This window comes from Aedes aegypti, chromosome 2, assembly GCF_002204515.2.
Source record: "Aedes aegypti strain LVP_AGWG chromosome 2, AaegL5.0 Primary Assembly, whole genome shotgun sequence".
Lineage (NCBI taxonomy): Eukaryota > Metazoa > Arthropoda > Insecta > Diptera > Culicidae > Aedes > Aedes aegypti.
In genome coordinates, this window is record NC_035108.1 from 177,149,651 (window position 1) to 177,171,285 (window position 21,635).

The window sequence follows — 21,635 nt, forward strand, 5'->3', positions numbered from 1 at the left end:
ACGAAATGACAATGTTGGTCACCCATTGATCGGTACTTATTTCTGCTCTGCATTTTATAGAAATTCGTTACTTAGCATTGCTCCAAACTGCACTAAAATCAACCAAAATAAACCTGTTCGTAGCAATGGATACCATTCAGAAAACTGTACACGTTTCAAGACTATTCGACCCAACACAACTTTATTCTTATATTTCATTTGCTTGATGCCCCAACAAGAGAAGCGCAACACGAAATAACATGGCTCATTTTTTCACAAAACTTAAAATATGAGAAATGGAACAAAAACGTTGTTACGAAGTTTTAGTCAAACTTTTTTGTACAGATTTTAAGTAGGTTGAAAAGGAAGTGATACGGAATAAATATATTGACATTTTGTTTTTATTGCTCCAAAAGGGATATGGCTGCATGTTTTATTGAAAATTGAAAGAAATCTTACAGTGGATCAATAAATTATCTTACCTTCTAGAATGACTACATTGTTTACTAAGTATTCCCTATTTTAGTAACCTTACACACCTAACAAAGTCTTATGGTAATGGTTTGAACTCACTAATTGGCTAATCGTACAAATCCGTACATTTGGTAATGTTCGATTGTCTTGTATGGCTTCCGTCGTACTTGGCATAGGAACAACACGCTTCTTCGTTCTAGCTATCATCATCGGTGTCCTGCGGTTGATTCATTCGAACGCTCTGAAAGGTAAGTAGAATATGTTAGACTTAGCTTTCATTTTTAAACTTATTTATCTTAGGGCTGATGGTGGGTGGAACAGACTTGATCACTAAATGAAATTATTCTTTTGTGTCTCTGTTTGAGTGGGAAGTGGTTTTAAAGTCTCGTTTTTTGCGAATTTAAGCCACTATATATTAGATCATTTCACAAAAATCGAAAGGTCTGGGGTTCAACCAGTCACCCCCTAGTCCTAATTGCAGTACTAAAACAAAGTACTACCGTGAAACGGGGTAACTTTGATAGTTTTTTCGAAGAAAAATTCAATATTTATGCATGCTGTTTCAAAGAATCACAATTTATATTTTTAAAACAAGTACTGACATCCTAGCTATAGATTGTAGTAGATAGATTGCCAAAATATTTATTTTGAATGGATATATAATTTTCCATATAATCGAAAGTCGGTTTTCTGTTTTGGGGTAACTTTGATTATGGAGTATCAATCGAACAAAATTGAATGAATAACGAACATTTGTAGGGCGTTGTATACCTCTAGGCGTTTAACGCTATATGGAAATTTCTGACTCAGATTACAAAAATGGTAGGGTCGGTGTTCCCTTAGTGGACAGTCCCCTATAGTCGCACTAGTGGCTTTTTACGACCGTTTAGCTATAAATCTTTTCAAAATATTTTTTGACATGAAGGGCAGGAGCTATTAATCTAAGTACCATTGATACACAGCTTGATTTTGTTCAAAAAATGATCGAAATATTTAGTTTTGCTTAAAATTTGAGCTCCCTTGCGCCTAAAGTTAACCTATTGTTCCTATAGTAGCACTACTGAGAGAAACTATTTTTTATTATACAAAATACTTTATGAAATAACAACTTTTTTTACATCAAACGAAAGCTTTTGATCCACACTGTGTAGGAAAAATATAAAAGTTTTGTAAAAATACGATTTTGATAAGTATTTTGCCAACGCCGTGATGCTAGTGCTACTATAGGAACAGGAATTAGAAATAGTGCTACTATAGGCACATGTATTCCTATAGTGGCACACGCGATAATAAATACATACATTTGAGTTTTCGTAGTTTTCATATTTTTCCCGCAAAACCAAGATAAAAAGCTTTCGGATGATGTAAAAATAATGACGCTAGCGTTATTTTTCGATTTTATACGATTTTTTGTTCTTAGCTATGCGGCTATTGGTACATCGACCCTACCGTAATTTCGGGTGAAATTGATCATTTTTCACTGTTTTCTTGGTGTGCTTTCTAAAATGTTATCAATATTATACAACTAAATGCAAGAAAACAAGTACGACGGTGAACCTCATTGGCTCATGCACCGAAATTTTTTTAACAAATGTGATGTTAGTGCCAAAAATCTGGTCTTAAATTAAAAATCGGGGAATCCCATTTCGGGGTGAAATTGATCACTTATCATTGTTATTATTGTTAGTTTCGAAATCAACTTTACATACTTAATTTGAGCCTCTTGAATCCAAATATGCTTGCCAAATTCTTAACGAGACAATATTTATGGAAATAATGAATAATTTAATTTCAAGGAAACCGCGAAAAACGCCTAAATGAAGGCAATTTCCAAAGGATTTCCCTACTTTGTTGCAAAAAATTGAATTTTTCAACAAAACGAGCAAATTGGTAAGAGTTTTGATAGTAAAATCTGTTTTGGAGATATATTGTAAGCATCCTCACAAACTTTCAGGTTTACACCATGTCCAAATCCTTGTTTAGAACTAGAAGTTTACAGATGATGATCAATTCCACATTAAACTTGATTCTAGAATTTTACATTAATTTCATAGAAATAAACATTCTGTGGCACAAAAAACTTCACAATACACAATTAGTCATTATTTAAGACAAACAACGTTCATTTACTATAGGTTGCAATGAGCTCGGTGCATTATTAGTAAGAAATAAAATCGCGTGACACGGTGATCAATTTCACCCTACTGATCAATTACACCCGAATTTACGGTAGCAGTTTGTAAAAATGGTTTTCGCTAAGAGATTTGAGACCGAATTCATGTTCTACTATAACTAGGCTGTTAAGGATGAGTGACGAACTCATTATGACTCCATCAAATATTGATCGTAGAACAGATTGTTTGTAAGCGTTGCAAAAATGCTAAAATCTTATAAAATTTTAATATCTGCATACAAATCCTCAAATGCACTTGATTCCAACGAAAATAGCTTTGACATGAAGTGTCATACTAAAACTCTTTACTTTTGCATTAGTTTTTCTTTGCTGATTGACAAAAACTTCGTTATTTCGTTTAATATGTTGTGGGTCTCGCACTATCAAAGTTACCCCGTTTTACGGTACCATTACTTCCTCTGCAACTCTTCTAAAGACCACAGTACACATTAAACAGAAAACAAAAAAGTTAGACCAAGTTACCTGATTTTCGGGTCCACCCTGAGTTAAAACTTTCAGAATAAATTTACTCAACTCAAAGGAAGAGCTAGATCGAACGTGTTTTCGACAAAGTGATTCAAATTAGCATTTTCTAAAACTTTGCAGAAGAGCACAGGCACATATTTGAGCAAACAAAAAAGTTTCAGTCAAAATTTAAACTTAAAAAAGGGCCACCCTATTCAACTTTTTTTAGAAGATGCAAAACTCAATTACGAATTACGAATAACTTCTCTGGAGACATCGAACGTCTAAAATTAACGAGAACGGAGAAAACATGTTTTTCCCTGCTAAATTGTCGATTCGGACAATTGTGCATTGGTCCCAAAGCCATATCTAAGAAGACAAAAATGATTGTATAAACGGTCAGTTTTAGATACACAGAATCGTCAGGAAAGTTTTTCCATATTTTTAGTGATATGAAATTGGGATAGTTCTTATGGTTCAAAAGATCAGTTTATATATTTTTCTAATGCATTTAGACCTGTACAATGTTCTGCATACAACGACTAAGGACAACCAATTTGGAGCAACATTGCCGAAGAACCTAAATTTCTATCTCTTATGGTTCGTGAGCTAGGATTTTTTAAACAAACAAGTTAGGGTGGTCCCTGAAAAATCAGTTTTTTTTGATAACTTTTTTTCTATAATATTTTCTCGCAAAAATTCAAAACGCAAAAACCGAGCACTATTGGAACTTTTGATTACGCAACTTTTCTCCGAAGCAACTAAGGCTCTATCTCTTATGGTTGCAGAGTTACCAGAAGTTTTCTTTAAGAAAAGGGTTGTTTTCAATTGCTGATATATCTGAAGGCACAAAGGCTCTGATGGCGTTGCTCTAAACTAGCTGACCCGAAGTGCCTAGCCACGTTCGATACAACTTTGGGTGATATTAGATACTTTGATACAAATGCACATAACTCTCCCAATTCTCCTTGTTATTGTCCATAAAAAATCTATAACCCCAGGAATATTTTGAAAAAAAATACTTCACTTCCGTACAGATTTCAAATTAAGTTAATCTCAATCGATTCTGTTTTCACAACCCAAGTACCGTAAAATGGGGTAACTTTGATAATGCGGGTAACTTTGATAGTGCGAGACCCACAAAATATTAAACAAAATAACGAAGTTTCTATTCATCAGCTAAGCAAAACGAATGCAAAAGTAAAGAGTGTTAGTATGACACTTTACGTCAATGCTATTTTCGTTGGAATCAAGCGCATTTGAGGATTTATATGCAAATATTAAAAAAATACAAGATTTTAGCATTTTTGCAACACTTACAAACAATTTGTTCTACGATCACTATTTGATGAAGTCATTATAAGTGCGTCACGTATCCTTGACAGCCTAGTTTTAGTAGCGAGCTAGTGGGTACCGTAATCCGGGGTAACATTGATCATTTTTTTAATATTTCTTAAATATTTCATTTGAAAATGCAAATGTTACAAATTTTATATTTTTAAAACAAGTACTGCTACCCATAGCTCGTGACTATATACTGCATTTTGTTTTTTGAAAGATTTAAGCATGTTTAAAATAATGTTTGAAATGAATTTTTGATTAAGCTGTTCGGTAATATTGAAAATGTCGTTGCTTACTTAAATCATGGCCCTCGAAGCTGAATATGAAGGCCAAACGCTTACAAGTTAATTGCTTTTTAAGTTACCGTAATCCGGGGTAACATTGATCATTTTTTTTAGTTTTTCTTAAATATTTCATTTCACAATACAAATGTTACAAGTTTCATATTTTTAAAACAAGTACTGGCACCCACCGCTCCTAACTATGTACTTTATTTTGTTTTTCGAAAGATTTAAACATGTTTAAATAAATGTTTTAAGTGATTTTTTGATTCAGCTGATATGGGGTAACATTGATCACCCAAGTAAACAACGTTCGCTAATATTGAAAATGTCGTTACTTACTAAAATCAAGGCCCCTGAAGCCGAATATGAAGACCAAACTCTTACAAGTCATTTACTTTTTGAGTTATTTCAAAATTAAAAACACCTTGAACCGCGGAATACGCCTAAAAGTAGGCAATTGCCTCAGGAGATTCTACATTCGTAATAGTAATTAGTTAATGTTGCCTAATTGAATAAACTTATGAAAGATTTGACAACGGAATCGTTTCCGGCGATGCCATTTTTAGTAAGAACCGCATTTTCCTTGATCACATCATCTGCAGAACTCATGTGAGACATGAATTTTCGGTAGTGTTAGTGAAAATGATAGAAATCATTGTTTCAAAAAGTTGACAAATTTGCGCATGAACTAAACGCAATTTTGGCAAAAACCTTAATTATCATTAGCTTATGAATATACGAAAGAGAGGCACCATTCATTGTTCGAAAATGTTTCATCAATAAATCTTTATTTGAACGTTTAATAAGATGAGTCATCCCGACCAATGTTACCCCGCTGATCAATGTTACCCCGGATTACGGTATTTTAAAATTAAAAACACCTCGAACCACGGAATACGCCTAAAAGTAGGCAATTTCCTAAGGGAATTCTATATTCTTACCAGTAATTTATTAATGTTGCCTAATTGAGCATACTTATGAAAGTTTTGACAATGGAATCGTTTTCGGCGATGCCATTTTTAGTAAGAACCGCATTTTTCTTGCTCATATCGTTTGCAGAACTTATGTGAGACGTGAATGTTCGGTAGCGTCATCCTTACCCATTGAAATAATTGTTTCGAAAAGTTGACAAATTTACGCATAAAGTAAACGCAATTTGCGCAAAAATCTTCACTTTCATTGGCTTATGAATATAAGAAAGAGAAGCACCATTCATAAATTGAAAATGTTTCTTCAATAAATGGTGATACGAACTTTTTACGAGATGGGTCATTCCGATCAATGTTACCCCCCGAACAATATAGTTAACAGGTCGAGGCGACAAATTTTTGCCTGTCTAGTGTTAGTAGTGTCCAACGCTACAACATCTAGCCGTTCACAACCAGGACGTTAGGCAACGATTTGTCGCTTCGATTGTGTTGTTCATATATGGCCCTCTGTTAGTTTTCAACTTCTATTCATTTCTCTCGTCGCTCGCTTGCGATTCTATCCATCATATTCTTTCATTACTTTCCTTGCTCCCTTCCACTTTGAGTAGTATCGCTTTCACCGATAAAAGCCAATAAAAGTTCATAATGCCAAATGTATTTTAGTTGATATCAGCTAAGGCAGTGATCCTCAGCCCTGTTTTTTCCACCATTTTTGTTGTTTTTTTTTTGGTAAATAGATTTTGTAATATTTTAGTTTGATGTTCTTGATAACTTTGGGAATAGAACAGCTTCCCGAAGAACAATATTGCGGAACTTATCAGGTTTAAGAGATACAGACATTATGTGCACTTTGGTGACCACGGAGCTAAGGAAATTGTTATCTTCAACTATAAACTTACTTGTTTTAACCAAAAATTGAATTGACTACAACGCATTATAATTTGCTCCGAAACGGCAATCTTATGTTGATTCTAATCTTTTCTATCTGTATAAATAACTTGATTTCTTGCCAACTTTAAAACAATTAAAAAATATACCTAAGTTTGTTCGAAGCGGTGTTGTTCCCTCTCGTCTGTTCAGTTTTGTTTTGCATTGTTTAGTTTGTCATGCTGTGATAAACTATTTTCGTTCATTAAAATTTCATTAGTCAAATTGATCGGCAGTTTTAAACAGCAAGTGCAGTTTGCTCATATTTGAATTCAAAGCAATGTTGCTAAGTGAAATTAAACTATTTTGATTTAATCTACAAAGTTGCATGCGTTACAGCAAGCTTGTATGGAAAACAAGCTTAGCAAGAGAACATTTGAGTTATGATTAAGAAACGGGGTTCAGCAAGTAAGTAAAATGTACTCATGGTCAAAGTTTATATGGAATAATTTTCAATTGCATTTTTTTACGCACAATCCACAAGAACAATGAATATAGTAAACGTGTAAAAAATGCTAGGTACTATTTGGACAAGAAGGATAATAATGAAATTGTTGTTACCAACTCTTTACTACGAGAATCTATTATGTATACAAAATCGAACCATTATTTTTTATTGAAATAAAATCAAAATAAATACCGAACATTTTGTTTTATCTTTTTTTAATATATAAGAAGAAGCAGGAAGCGTAGACGTGAAAAAAACATTTTTTATGTGGGTCAAACTATAGTTCGGAAAAATCAAACTAATGTTTTAAGTTGACAAGAACTATACTATTTGGTTGTTTCGAGAGCTGTGAAACGCAACAATTTTAGATACGAAATAAATACTTTCCATTTCCAGTTTTTATTTTTCCCTTCTCGTTGAATTTCTCGAAAGTTGTTTGAAGACATACGTCATTCAAATGCACCGTTTTTGAGTTTGTGTTTTTAAAAGTTAAAAATCGATTTCTCTGATAGACTATTTTCAAACATACTCTTGGAATATTAGCAAAATTTTGATGAGAATTGTCGTACTGGATGACAACTAATACATGCGTAAGGTTTTATATTTTTTCAAATTTACGCAATTTGGTGGGTGTTCAGACAAACCGGACTAGATGGTATTTTGGCTCTGTTAAGATGAGCCAAGAACTCCATCAATTCTGATTTTTCCAATTCTATTTTGATACAGATTTTCAATTAAATAGATAACTTCCATTATTACAGCAAATAATACACATACTCTGTTAATCAAAATGCTTGCGGTAAGTTTTGCTAAAATCACTAAAAACACTTGGTTCAGTCTGGCTGAAACCGACAATTTGGGAATTGTGGTGAAAATAGTTTACAAAAATATCTGGAATATTTTCACGAGGAATCCTCCAAAAAATATTAAAGTCCCTCTGCAGGAAAATCTTATTCAATTCTCTAAGGAACCATAATAAAAGTTCTTACGAAATAAAAAATTTGGGAATATTTATTTGGTCCCATTGTTTTTTCTTAATGCATGTGGTCAGTAACGTTCCTATGAGTTGGGGTTCAGTTGCAACCATCCCTGCTCTTAAGCAGTACAGTAGACGTTCGATAAGTATAAAGTAATTAACTGCAATCATTTTGCAGACCATTTTATAAGAAAACGTTAACATGTTGCATGTATTGAACTGCTCATAAAAGCATGATTGTCTCTAATGGAAACAGTAGGCATTGAGAAAATTACACTCTTGGTTTAAAGTTTGTCTTTCAACACAAATGATCATAATTTTCTAGTACATTTCTGCAAGCTAAATTCGTTACGCAAAACCGCTCAGATAATTCTTTTTGCTATAAAAAATATAAATTTGAACACAATTAAAGTTTAGCAGTTTCTATTTGGGTTTAAAATTCATATAGAAACTGTAAAGCTTCATTTTGTAATAAGGGACTGTACCAACTTCATATTTTTTCAAATCATTTTCATATAAAGTGTATTATATGCATAGTAAACTTTACAGTAAAACATAAATTTTGCGATGACAAAAAATGTGTTGGCTCGAGAATCCATATGGGACCGTTATATGTTACCGTTATATGCTTTCATAGACAGTGAATGTCTACTGCAGATTGTATCATATACCACATTTTTTTCAGATTAAAGCACCAATATCACGATCTTTCAAGTTAAACTCACCTCCCGATGCAGCTTTTCGATCTCCTCCTTCTTGGCTCGTTTGAAGAAACCAGCCTTATAAAGGCCATACGAAATCAAAACGAGCACAAGCAGTCCTCCGATTGCCGACACGATGTACACCCAAAGCGGGGTGCTGGCGTCCAGATGTTTGTACACCACAGTGAAAGGATTATTCTTGGCCATGGAAAATCCCACTTCACCTTCGTCCTCCAGTTTGTACAGCTGGGACAAAATCTGCAGCGCGAAGATGTCTTCCCGTTCGAGAAAACTCTCCGCCACCAGATCCAGATTCAGCTCGAACTGCATGTTGATCACGATGGGAACATTTCCCGGTTTGAAGTTGGCCACTTGAATGCTAACATCCGCGCATTCAATTTGGACCGCATCCTGGTCGCAGTGGAAGAACAGTGTTCGATTCTCGGGTAATCCAGTTAGGATTGCTGGGTTGACGGTGGCGAGACTTCGACGAACAATCGAGTGCTCGGTGAGCTGACCAGTGTAACGGTTGAACTGTGTTTGAGCAGAGCGTCGACGACGTGTTGAAAAACTGTTGCTGTCAGTCATCGGATCTTGGTGAGAAGATGCTGATAAGAGATCGAAATCCATCGATTGTTTGTAGAGGTTGTCTACCTCTGGAGGTTGCGTAGAGAACTCTTTAACATTCGGAATGAGGATCACGTTGTCTTTGGTCCATGTAAAATCCAGATGTTTGTAGTTATAATAGCCGCTTATAAAAATGTCGTTGAAATTTATAATGTTCAGTATATCAGAAGAGCTTGGTTTATAATACTTTAAGGGCACCTTTAATGTGAAAGTTAAGTCACGTAGACTACTTGGTCCATTGTTCATCACTTGAATTTGATATGTTACGTTAATTTTCCCGGTTTGCGTTTCCAGGTTCACTTCAGCTATCGACGCTTTACCAACGACTTCAATTTCGCTGAATTCTCGTAGTTGAACTGTCGTAAGCAGAGCATTGTCATCTCGATTGGTCTCTTCACTTGTACTGAACACCTCTGCATCGATGGAGAAAGCAGTACCTTCGATCTTAGTCATATCCAGTACAAGCGTCATTCTCGTCGAGCCATCCGTTCGAAGCGGAAGTCCATTGTTAAGATCACACATAAGATTCAACCCATCGTTTAGGTTCGTCAGTTTGCAGTTTGATGGAAGTTTTGCCAGTGACAGTATCGAAGGCAAGGTTACATTAAGCTGCGGCAAGAAAGCGTTTTCGCCTAAATTCTCCACTTCATATTGAAGAGAAGCTGTCCTAGTGCTTCCTATCACGTATGGCGATCTGTAAAAATTATTCGTTTATATGAGATATATACATGAGATAGAAAGTTATAAACTTACTTGAGGTCCAGCCACATACTCTTCAATTTCAATTCCGCGATGCATGTTTCTCCAGCACAACCCGTTTTGAAAGATAGCTTCTCGTACACCGTGTTAACGATGTTAGGATCTGTCATGACGCATTTCTCGCAAAACTCGCTGTTCGTTGGAATATTGCTCAGAACTTTGTATGAAAACTCAATGGAAATGGGTTTATAAATGTCCGCAAATGATGGTTTCACTCGCACGTCAAACTCTTGACAGAAATCTTCGTAATTTATTTTTCCTGTGCCATTCAGCGAATTCTGACCATCACTGAGTTGTGCTCTACCGTTCTGGGCATCCACTTTCAACGAGTAGCTAAATCCTACATCATATTGAACGTCGGTAGCGGATTCAAAGCGCCAGCATGCCGTTAGCTGGAATGCGGTATCCTCTGGTGAGAGCTCACGTTTTGAAGAGGTGATAATGCTGAAAACTCTCACCACTGGATATGTTTTGTAGACATAGACATTCTCAGAGTTCGGGGACCCAATCGCGAGATCGTGATAGCCATTGTTGTCGATGTCAGAGCCTCGAGAAATAGCATGACCAAACATTGGCTGCGTTGTCGGGTCCATAAGCTCATTTCCTGGAGGAACCAGCCTTTGAGAGGGTTTCGATTGTAAACCATTGGAAGAACCGTGGAAGATGTAAACTGCGCCGTTACCTTCAAAAGGTGCACCAATGGCGATGTCTGAGAATAAATAGATAAGGTTAGCTCATGCTTAATATCCACACCACAGTTTTATACTGACCATTATAACCGTCCATATTCAGATCTCCAACCTTAGCAAGACTGATTCCAAATCGTCCACCAAGCTCGTAGTTTGTGGAAAGCACATTCTGAAGATTGAAGCTCAGTTTCCCTTCATTCAAATAAATATACACCACACCATTTTCTTGCTCAGAATTCTTACTGTGCATTGGTGCTGATATGGCCAAATCCGGAAGTCCATCACCGTTAAAATCTTCCGTCAACAGAGCATATCCGAAGTACTCACCCTGTTGCTGACCGGGAAAAGTGTACAAAATTTTGATTTGTGTTTCTCGAAACGTGTCGGCGTTAATAATATCAAAAATGTACACCTCGCCAGTTTGTACCCGCATTTGTGGCGCGCTTGCAACGTACAACAATTTAGTATTGTCCTGGAAGAAACCTGAGCTCACGGCGTATCCGAAATATGAGTCATCTTCAAGAGAAGTGAAGTACGGATTCGGCACATCGGTCACATAGCTAATGATCTGTCGCTTGGGACGCTCCTGCTCCTTCTGACGACCATCCCGTCGACTCAGTCCCCCCATATCTTCATTCACCTGTCGCCTGTAACGAATAACCGTGCCACGCCAATTGAAAACACCTGGAGCGCCAATCAAAATCTCCTCACTGTCATCGGTGATGTGAACACTTAAACCTTGCTCACCGTACATATAGTTGTAGTACTGAACGCCGCTGTACGTATCTCTGTAGAGTTGTTTATCTGCGAACAAGTCGTAAAATAAGCTGGTCAGCTCATGCGACTAAACTAATCCATCCCAGTAAATGACTCACCTTTAACTCGCAACGGATAGATGGGTCGAATCGACTTCGGCTCATGCAGCTCGGTTCCATCCGTTAGATAGCAGATACCATGCAGCAGATAGTAATCCACCAATTCACTTACGATTTTCGGCGCGCAAACCACAAATCGATCTCCATCGGAACCGTGGCCATCCATGGCAGCCCCGAGCATCTGGTAGTCCTTCTTCTCTGAACTGTACGCAAACGGTTCGTTTTCGTTGTTGGTGTTTCCGTTCCGGTCGAAGTAGTAAGGAGCACATTCACCGCTGTCATAGTGGCACTTGTAAATGGCACCCGTTTCATTAATTTTGCGCTGCGATGCGAGATTGGACTGGGCTCGGGGAGCACCGACAATCACCCTACGAAGAAAGATAAAAAATTATGTCAAACTATTCTCATTGAAAATTCATTTACTGTTTTGTCTCAAATTAGAAACATGACTCATATTGTAAACAATAGCGATTTTAAAGAAAAAAAAAAAGATCTTTTCACGACCTTCAAATGTAGAGGACTTGAATCATAGATCAACCGATCATCCTGTGGAGAAATTTAAGAGTTTTTTTTAATAACGTTATAAAAAGTAAATTATTTGGAATATGAATCAGGTTGTCTTAAAAACGGTTATTATATTGGCTACACTATTATGGTTCACCTACTATTATGGGTCATTTCCATGTAAATTGCATGGAGAAAAGAGTGATGCAGTGCAGTTATCAAACTAATTATTTATTAATTTCAATTTTTTCCTCGTCGCATTTCAAGAAATCAGTTTTACAGCAAGTCAAATAAAAATTGCATTTGATCTGTTTCTAATAGTTTGATTTTTGTTTATGGCGCACTTCATGTTACCTTAGACAAACTGAAACATAAAAGACATGGTCTTAAGTCTATGGATGAGTAAAATAAATAAAATAAATAAATAAATAAAAAAAATCGAAAAAAATGGTGTGCTTTTTCATATCGAAATACCCTAGGTACCACAACAAGTTTGGACTTAAATACGGAACCATGATCAAAATTAAATTAATAAATGCATGAATCAACAATATAAGTCATTTGTGATTCTTCCTGAAATAAATCATCCAAATCGATCGAAACTATATAATTTTGAAACTTCGATGTTGGTATGCCTAGTACTGTGAAGTTTAAGCCTTGCGGTGTTTTACATCTGATACTTGTAATAATAAAAGATCAATATTAAACTATCCAAAAAATGCAACTTTTTTAACCCGTATAGGCCTGAGTGAAAGCAACAATACTGAAACCCTTACTCCTCAGCGAATTCTTAACGGATTCAAATGATTTTTTGTCAGTTCACTGGCCCACATATCTAGTTTCTGGAAGTGGCCAGAGGAACTCGGAAATATTCCTGTGGCCGGAGTAATTCCGGTGGGTCACTGGGTCAAGGTGGGTAAAAAAGGGCTATTTTTTGGGACATGCAAAACTACCTGTATTTATTTGCATTGACAATCATTTTAATTTGCATAAATCATTAAGATCTTATATTCAACATTATAAATGAAGAGTTTTGCATCGTTTAAAATGTACCAGATGTGGCCATTCGGACGTAATGCCCGGAAGAATCGGCTGTAGATTTGTTGGATACTAAACCGTTTCAAGTCTCGAAAAGTAGAAATCAAACATAATTGTGCACTAAAATGCGTTCCCATAAGCTTGACACAGATGTTCAGATACAAATTGGCCACTTTATTATAAGTTTGGAGCGTCCCGAGACCCAAAAATGGTCATTGGTAGGATTGATCGAATGCAAAACTCATAGTTATCCAATTCAATCGTTTCTCAAAAGTTTTACACTGATGCAATTTTCTTAAAATTACGTCATGTAGTGGCCACATTATAGCCGATTCCGAAAATAATCTGTGACTTCAAATGTGCCTACCTTCAGGGGCACAAACGCACAGTACCCTTCTCACCCGACCTGATCCAGTGATCCACCGGAATAACTCCGGCCACAAGAATATCTCCGCATTACTCTCTCCAATTCTAGAAACTAGATATGTAAGCCAGTATACTGACAAAAAATAATTTGAATCCATTAAGAATGTGCTGAGCGGTGAGGATTTTAGATTTTTTTTTTTCTTTCACTCAGGCCTATACGGGTTAATTAAGGAGCGTGCAGAAGTTATGTTACGCTAAAAGAACGGGAGTGAATAAACCTAGCTTGATTTTTTTTTATACAAAATAATGAACGCATCTTTCTCTTTTAATGAAGCGAATGCATACCTCAACATTTCAAGAGCACTTGTCTTAAAACCCCGACAGTGATTTATTGTACAATGCTGTTATCGATTAATTTCGCAAATTCGGTTAGGCGTGAATATTTCATGCACAGCATCAGATCCTTACCTTATCCCACTAACCCAATATCCTTTCCATCACAACTGTGGAGATGCAGAATATTTTTCGGTCTTTAGTAGCAATGGTTGACTAACTAACATTTCTTCCCTTCCCCGATATCCGTAAGGACATGGCCGGCGTAGTTATTGACTTTTACATTTTGAGCTCTTAATTTGTGCATATTGAGAATGGTAAGCTTATCTCAAGCCCCATTCATTAAATCTCTGGAAACTTCGATTGCTCTGGTCAATCACGGAGTAGCAACTACGAATTGTTGGTCATCTATGTTCATGCTCATGCTCATGGCGGCTAAATTCAAAATGGCCGCCAAAATTTGTTGAGCTTCAAATGAAATCTATATCCTTCCTCTATATGATGACACCAAGTTATTCCAATGTATTCCAGGGAAAATATGAGACAAATCATGCCGATGACGGCTTGGTTCATCCAGGAATTCTTCGAAGAACACGTCAATCAATTTTCAGCGTTCAAAAGAGAGTTTCATTTATTCACAAAGGAATTCCACTTGGGATTCTTCTAGACGTGTTTCTTTCGATTCTTCAATAGGGCGATATTCAAAACTGAAAAGGCAATAGATGGCTTATTTTCAGTGGTAGTAAAAACGAAATCCTAAAGCAAAGAAAGCACATCGGAAGATGAACTAACACACAAAGTTATGTATTTACTTTACACTTGATTTCTAATCACTACTTTTTTGATCCAGTTTCCTAATTGCAAGTAATTTACGTTTTCCATTATTTTCCATACGTTTTCACAGTTCTCTGACTACCATTCTTCTATGCGCTTGTGTTGAAAGTTTGAGAAATTTGAGAATCCAGCGTAGCGCGATAAGTGGGTGGAATACAAACATCAGTGTCGTCGGTCGGCGGCCAGTGAAAGAAACTGAATGTTCGACAGGTTGTTGCCTGTACTTTTTGACGCTGGCGCCAACTTTTAGCGTTTAAGAACGAAATAAACAGTCGTTACCCTATTAAACTCAGAATTTTTTCCTAGGAGAATACCGGATTTCTCCAACTAACTGTCAACATTTTCAGTGTGAATTTTTGACATCTTGCTAGAAATTTCTTTAAAGGACAAGGAATTGATTTCGAATTGTTTCAAGAATACTATCAAAGAGCCTACTAGGAAATTTTTATGGGATTCCTCCAAATATTCGTCTAGGATGACAGCTTAGAGGGCCCAGATGCCCGTAGCGGTAAAAGCGTAGCTATTCAGCATGACCATGCCGAGGGTCGTGGGTTCGAATGCCGCTGGTCGAGGATCTTTTCGTAAAGGAAATTTTCTCGGTTCCCAGGGTATAGAGTATATTTGTACCTGCCACACGATATACACATGCAAAAATGGTCAATCGGCGAAGAAAACGCTCAGTTAACCCGTATAGGCCTGAGTGAGAAAAAAATTACTAAAAATCTCACCGCTCAGCGAATACTTAACGGATTTCAATTATTTTTTGTCAGTATACTCGTACACATATCTAGTTTCTAAAAGTGGTCAAAAAATCTCGGAAATGTTCATGTGGCCGGAGTTATTGCGGTGGATCACTGCGTCAGGTTGGGTGACAAGGGTTTCGTGCTTCTGTGCCCCTGGAGGTAGGCAAATATCAAGTCACAGATAGTATCCAGAATCGGCTATAATGTAGCCACTATATCAAGGAGTTTATTTCAAGGAGCATCAGCGTAAACCTTCTGATAATCGATTCAATTGAATAATTATGTCAACTGTATTTGATTGATCCTAAAAATGACCATTTTTGGGTCCCCGGGATGCTTCAAATTTATGATAAAGGCACAATTTGTACCTTAACATCTGTGTCAAGCTTATGGGAGCGCATTTTAATGAACTATTATGTTCGATCTATACTTTTAGAGTTTTGAAATGGTTAAATACCTAACAAATATAGAGCCGGTTCTTCAAGACATTTAGCCCGATTGGTCGCATATGGTACACTCTAAACGGTGCAAAACTATTTATTTATAATGTTGAATATCAGATCTTAATGATTTATGCAAAATAAAATGAATGCCATTGGAAATAATTGAAGATAACTTGACATGTCCCAAAAAATCGCATTTTTCTACCCGACTTGACCCAGTGACCTACCACAATAACTCCGGCTACAGGAGTATTCCCGAATTCCTTCGGCCATTTCTTGAAACAAGATATGTGGGCCAGTATACTGACAAAAAATTATTTGAATCCGTTAAGTATTCGCTGAGTGGTAAATGTTTTAGTATTTTTGCATTCACTCAGGACTATACGGGTTAACAAATGAGGAAGTGCTCACAAGAACACTAATCTGAGATGCAGGCTTTGTGCCAGTTGGGACGTAACGCCAGAAAGAAGAAATAGACAGCTTCCGCAATTCTTTTCCATATTTTTTAAAATTTGTTCATGCATTTCCTCTCTAGTTACGTCGGGGGTTTCATTCGGAATTCTGAATTGCGTATCACCATTTTCTTTCTTTCATTCCTCGTAAAATTCGTCAATTTGTTGTACCCGTTTTGTTACAGATTGCGGATTTTTTCTTTTATATTTATTTGTGGGGTTTGCAACCTTCACGTTTCCCGTGTAATAACAGCAGAAATAACCACAGAAGGGGCCCAGATAGCCGTAGCGGTAAACGCGCAGCTAATCAGCAAGACCAAGCTGAGGGTCGTGGGTTCGAATCCCACCGGTCGAGGATCTTTTCGGGTTGGAAATTTTCTCGACTTCCCAGGGCATAGAGTATCTTCGTACCTGCCACACGATATACACATGCAAAAATGGTCATTGGCATAGTAAGCTCTCAGTTAATAACTGTGGAAGTGCTCATTAGAACACTAAGCTGAGAAGCAGGCTCTGTCCCAGTGGGGACGTAACGCCAGAAAGAAGAAGAACCACAGAAGCGTTAGGGGTTTGTGCCGCTGTTAATAGACAGGATTGCTACCAAGGATTCAACATGGTAGAATCTTGAGAAATGTCATGGTCGATATGAAAGAATGTGGGAAAATTGGAAAAAGAGTAGTGTTTTATAAGAAGAAGTGTAGAACAAGCGAATAACGATACAACCTCCCCCCCATCTAAGCGCTTAGCAGGAGCTAAGTGGGTGCAAGGGAAGAATTTAAGCTCAGGTAATATATAAACCCTGTACAAGAGATTCCTCTCTAATTCTCCTGTGTTCAATTGGAACTCCTATTCTTGTCTTATTCTGCCCGGAGGTTCCGCCGTCTAGCACATGGTTCGACCCGCGAAACCGGGAATGGTTTTCTTGCCTAACCATCAACGATCTTCGCTGTCCGTCATTGGACGAATCCTCAGGCCATCGTCAAGGAAGATTTCCCTTCTCGCACATTGGACCAGATTTTCAAAAAACTGACAATAATCCCATTTCCAAACATAGTTTTTAGTTGAAGTCGAACATGCATCTACTATATCAGATAGTTAAGAATACGTACGAGAAGTTAAAAATAAACATGTTTTTCTACATGTTTAGACGTTAAATAGCTGCACATGTCCAACAACCTAAATTTTTGCTTCAAAACTCAACTAATCAATCTTCACCAAAACCCGTGTAAATTTTGGTTTCAGCATTTTTTTTTTCTGGACGACAACTCATTCTTATATAGATTCAACATCTTTTGATGCAAATTTATATTCAAATATCGTTAACTTCATTAAATTAATACATATTGTCGTATCCACTTCAAATATTTAAAGAAGAGCTTCTTTGTATCGTACAAATCGCTCCACGGCACTCCCCGCGGAGATATCTTGCTCAAACGTGCCTTTAAGACTAAGGAATCGATTGAAAAAGATTCTTCTTGCCTAAGTTTAGGACCAACAAATATGTGAAAATCAACATTTTTGTTAGAATTCTTCTCTATGACAGACAGGCTGTCTTGGTAGTGTCATTCTCAAAACACACCAAGCCGTTCCCATAGGGGACGTTAGCCACAAGGAAGGACGTTTCAAGTAATACTGTTTCATATGGTATGCCCTCTTGAACATCTAATCCAATTTCTCTCGCCGTTCCCTTACGGTACCTATCCATCTATTATTCATTGCTTTCTTTTACATGCTCCCTCTTACTTCGAGCAAAATAGACCGATATGCCGACAAACAAATTAAAAATACTTCAGTATATTGTTTTTTTATTTTTTCATCAAGCTACGTCGGGAGTGTCATCCGGAATTCCACTTTATAAGTTTTTAGGAATCATCAGATTTTTTTTTATTCCTTGTTAAAATCTTCCATTTTGTTATTTTTATATAATTACCAATTTTGAAGATATTGCTTATGAAAGTGTTCCTTGTAACTATTTTGGGATCATTATTAATGGTTGTTAACGTTCAAGAATGTCCAAAAAAATATCCCGTTTTTCTGACATTTTCTCTGAAAATTCTAAATGACATGCAACCTAAGACTAATGAAAAAAATGATAGATACCTCTGTGAGCTCTTAGAGGAGCGGAGATTATTACAGAAAAAATGTTCAGAGATTCTTACAGTAATTTTCCATCCAGAGTCTTAACACCAAACCAAATTCTTTGGATGATTAATTATTCCACCACAAGCTGGCAATATTATCGAAGGATGCCTAAAGGAATTATTCCAGGAAGTTTTCAAGTATTCGTATACATTTCACTATTAACATCTCCGAGCATTGTCATTGGTAGGCTCAATAAGATACTCAAGGGATTCCTGGGGCCTTCCTTGGTTCGTTTTTTTTGGTTCCTTGGGTTCGTTTTTTTGGTTCCCGTACAATTAGTATGAAAAATTGCTGAAATAACTTGAAATTCAAAAATAGGTTTCTGTCACTTACAGCCATTTGCTTCTAATCCCCTCAATGGTGCCAATATGATGGTTTCTACTCTTGGCATTTTTGATTCACTTCAACAACTAGCAGTCCCGGCAAGCGTTGTAATGCCCAGTAGGCCGTAGAGGCGTTGAAAATAATGCCAAAGATTATGTCAAATTTACATTACCCGATTTCTCAACATTCTTGGACGATTTTCGAAAAAAATATTATTCCACTCAAACACGTCGGAGTTCTCAAGCCAACTCGTGACATACGAACACCATTCCATTTTCATTTATATAGATAGATATGCATCTCATTACACTATTTGACAAGTTTCAATCTGAAATCTATCATTTTTTTTCTTCATACAAAACAAAAGTTCCCTAAAGCAAATAAAGTTTAAGGTGACGATGAAACAAAGCCTCACTAAACTAAAGTAACTAAAGAAAGTTATGAATCCAATATGTTCGAGGCTTAATTCTGCCAGGAGTTTTGAACCTCTGATTCAAAACTTTGAGTCATATGTTAGTGAAAAAATCAAGCCCTGGTAGTGAGAGGAAAAAAAACGATTTCGAAACATTACCAACCAATTCGAAACATTTCTAAGAACTTTAGTGTAGCAAAGTAGACCTTTTAATGTTATTTTTCCAACAATACGGATTATTAATGGAAATATAATAAACCATATCAACTTTCTACAACTTTTATTTGGTGGTTTGTAAATTTACAGCATTAAAGTGTTCGTTCAAAATGTTTTTCCCGGTTACCATCTCAAATTCCCGGTTTTTCCCGTCTTTTTCCCGATGGATTCAAATTCCCGTCTTTTTCCCGCTTTTCCCGTTTTTCCCGGTTCGGTGGCCACCCTGAGAATATCATCGTACCTGCCACACGATATACGAATGTGAAAATGGCAACTTTGGCAAAGAAAGCTCTCAGCTAATAACTGTAGGAGTGCTCTTGGAACACTACGCTGAGTAGCCGGCTCGGTCCCAGTGGGGACGTTAATGCCAAGAAGAAGAAGAAGTATCACTATAATAAATATCCGCTGCAAGCACATGATGTCAACGTTAACAAATGGCGTAAACGCATGTTCAAGTGCAATTCCTTCCAAGAACGCACTGCACATTGACAACCGATAAGAGACGCAATCCATTCCGCAAGTCGTTATCATTGGGCGACAATGCAAGCACCGAAGGCGCTCCTTCCGCTTATCTATCACACACTAGCACATGACCACCATATGACAAAACGCATGGATAGGAAGTGAATAAGTTCCAGATAAACTTCCATGAGTTGTTCGGAAGAATAAGTGCCAATAACACTGCTTTCCGAAGAATCAGTTGATACAACATAGGTGTTCCAATTGAACAAAGAAGCTAGATACAAAACTTGTATACCGTAATCTCGGGTAAAATTTTTCATTTTCACCGTTCATGCCATATTTTTATAAATGGTAATGGAAACAGCTGTCAATTATGTCCGAATCCTTAAAATTTAACAAAATTTGTTGCTTTTTTGCTTTTTGCATGAATTTGACTCGCTAGTAAAACTGACCACGGCGTAACACAACATTCCAAACAATAATTTTAACGAATAATGTTGAGTTTCGATGAAAAAAAAATATAATTAAAGAAAAGCCAGCACGCAGCAGCAAAACTGCATTTTGTTTAGAGAGTTTTGTTTATGTTCCGTTACAATGGGCATTGCCATAGCCTATATACACAGAGTTGCGCAGAGAATCAAACCAAATCTACTTATCGAACTGTCAAATCCAGTACTGTCGAGCAGACCAGCTGCTAGCAAAAAATAGACATATTGATGGAGATAATGTATAACATGATCGAATATTGAGATGGCGCGTTTTACAACAAGTTTCCTCACGCTATTTGTAGGAATTGATATCGTGTGGAAACGGGCCTGGTGTAATGTTTAGAACACATACCTCACACGCCGAGTACCTGGGATCAAATTTCATCACAGAGAAAGTCACTTATAATCTAAAGATTAGGGAAAGGGCAAGGCCATTGATTACTTGTTGAAAAACAAAAATGAAATCATGGCACATATAACACTTTCACTTGATTTTACGGTATTTGATTTAAGAACCGTCCATCCTAAGAGAGCACTCTGTGTCCATTTTATGACGAAATGATGAAACATCATACCAATGACGTGCATTTGTTAAATGGGCGTATTGTCAACTTGACCATACGTGACTTGATTAACCTAACAATTCTCGATTACTTTTTCAAATCGACGTAAGTAACTTTTATACGGTTTTGAGAAAATTAATTAGGAAAAATCACAATCTATCTTCTAAAACTGTTTTAAAATGAATCACCTTTTTAACATTTTTTTTGCCGTGTACTTCGCTCAAATTTTGCATACAATCAGCTCACGTTCAAAAACTAGGTAGTTTCTATTATTTCCCACAAAAATAATTATAAGAAAATGATAAGCCGTTTCATTCAGTTACTTTCGACGTTTTTCTACCAGTGTAAAATCGGCTCAAGTAGTGTTTTGTTTTGATTCGTGGTTAAGTCACTTTGTCTCTCCATACAGCGGGGCGGCGAAAGTAGTGGTTAGGTTGCGAAAGTTGAAAATGTTACTTTCGTCGTTTTGTAAATCCGGAAATTAAACGTTCTAAAAGTAAAAAGTTGAGTTGGTACAGAGCGGTACGTGTAGAATTCCGCCTGCTTAACACGTAGGATCGATAAAGTAAGTTTGTATACTTTTTTGACTTGAGTCTGTATGAATAAGTTTTCGAGAATTGACTCATCAATTGAACAACAAACATCAACACCTTAGTAAAATTCAAATA

At 36.7% G+C, this 21,635-nt stretch overlaps 1 protein-coding gene across 2 annotated transcripts in view; it reads right to left on the minus strand.

The window, feature by feature from the left end:
• Positions 1-206: 206 nt before the first annotated feature.
• LOC5574270 (integrin alpha-PS3) overlaps positions 207-21,635 on the minus strand; it is a 39,180-nt gene continuing 17,751 nt past the window's right edge. For both annotated transcript variants that reach the window (XM_021843260.1, XM_021843262.1), the window contains exons 3-7: positions 11,648-12,015; positions 10,854-11,576; positions 10,078-10,792; positions 8,722-10,018; positions 207-694 (exon numbers count right to left, since the gene is read on the minus strand). In XM_021843260.1, coding sequence (XP_021698952.1) covers positions 650-694; positions 8,722-10,018; positions 10,078-10,792; positions 10,854-11,576; positions 11,648-12,015 — 3,148 coding nt within the window. In that variant the 3' untranslated portion in view covers positions 207-649. The remainder of the gene's footprint in view (positions 695-8,721; positions 10,019-10,077; positions 10,793-10,853; positions 11,577-11,647; positions 12,016-21,635) is intronic.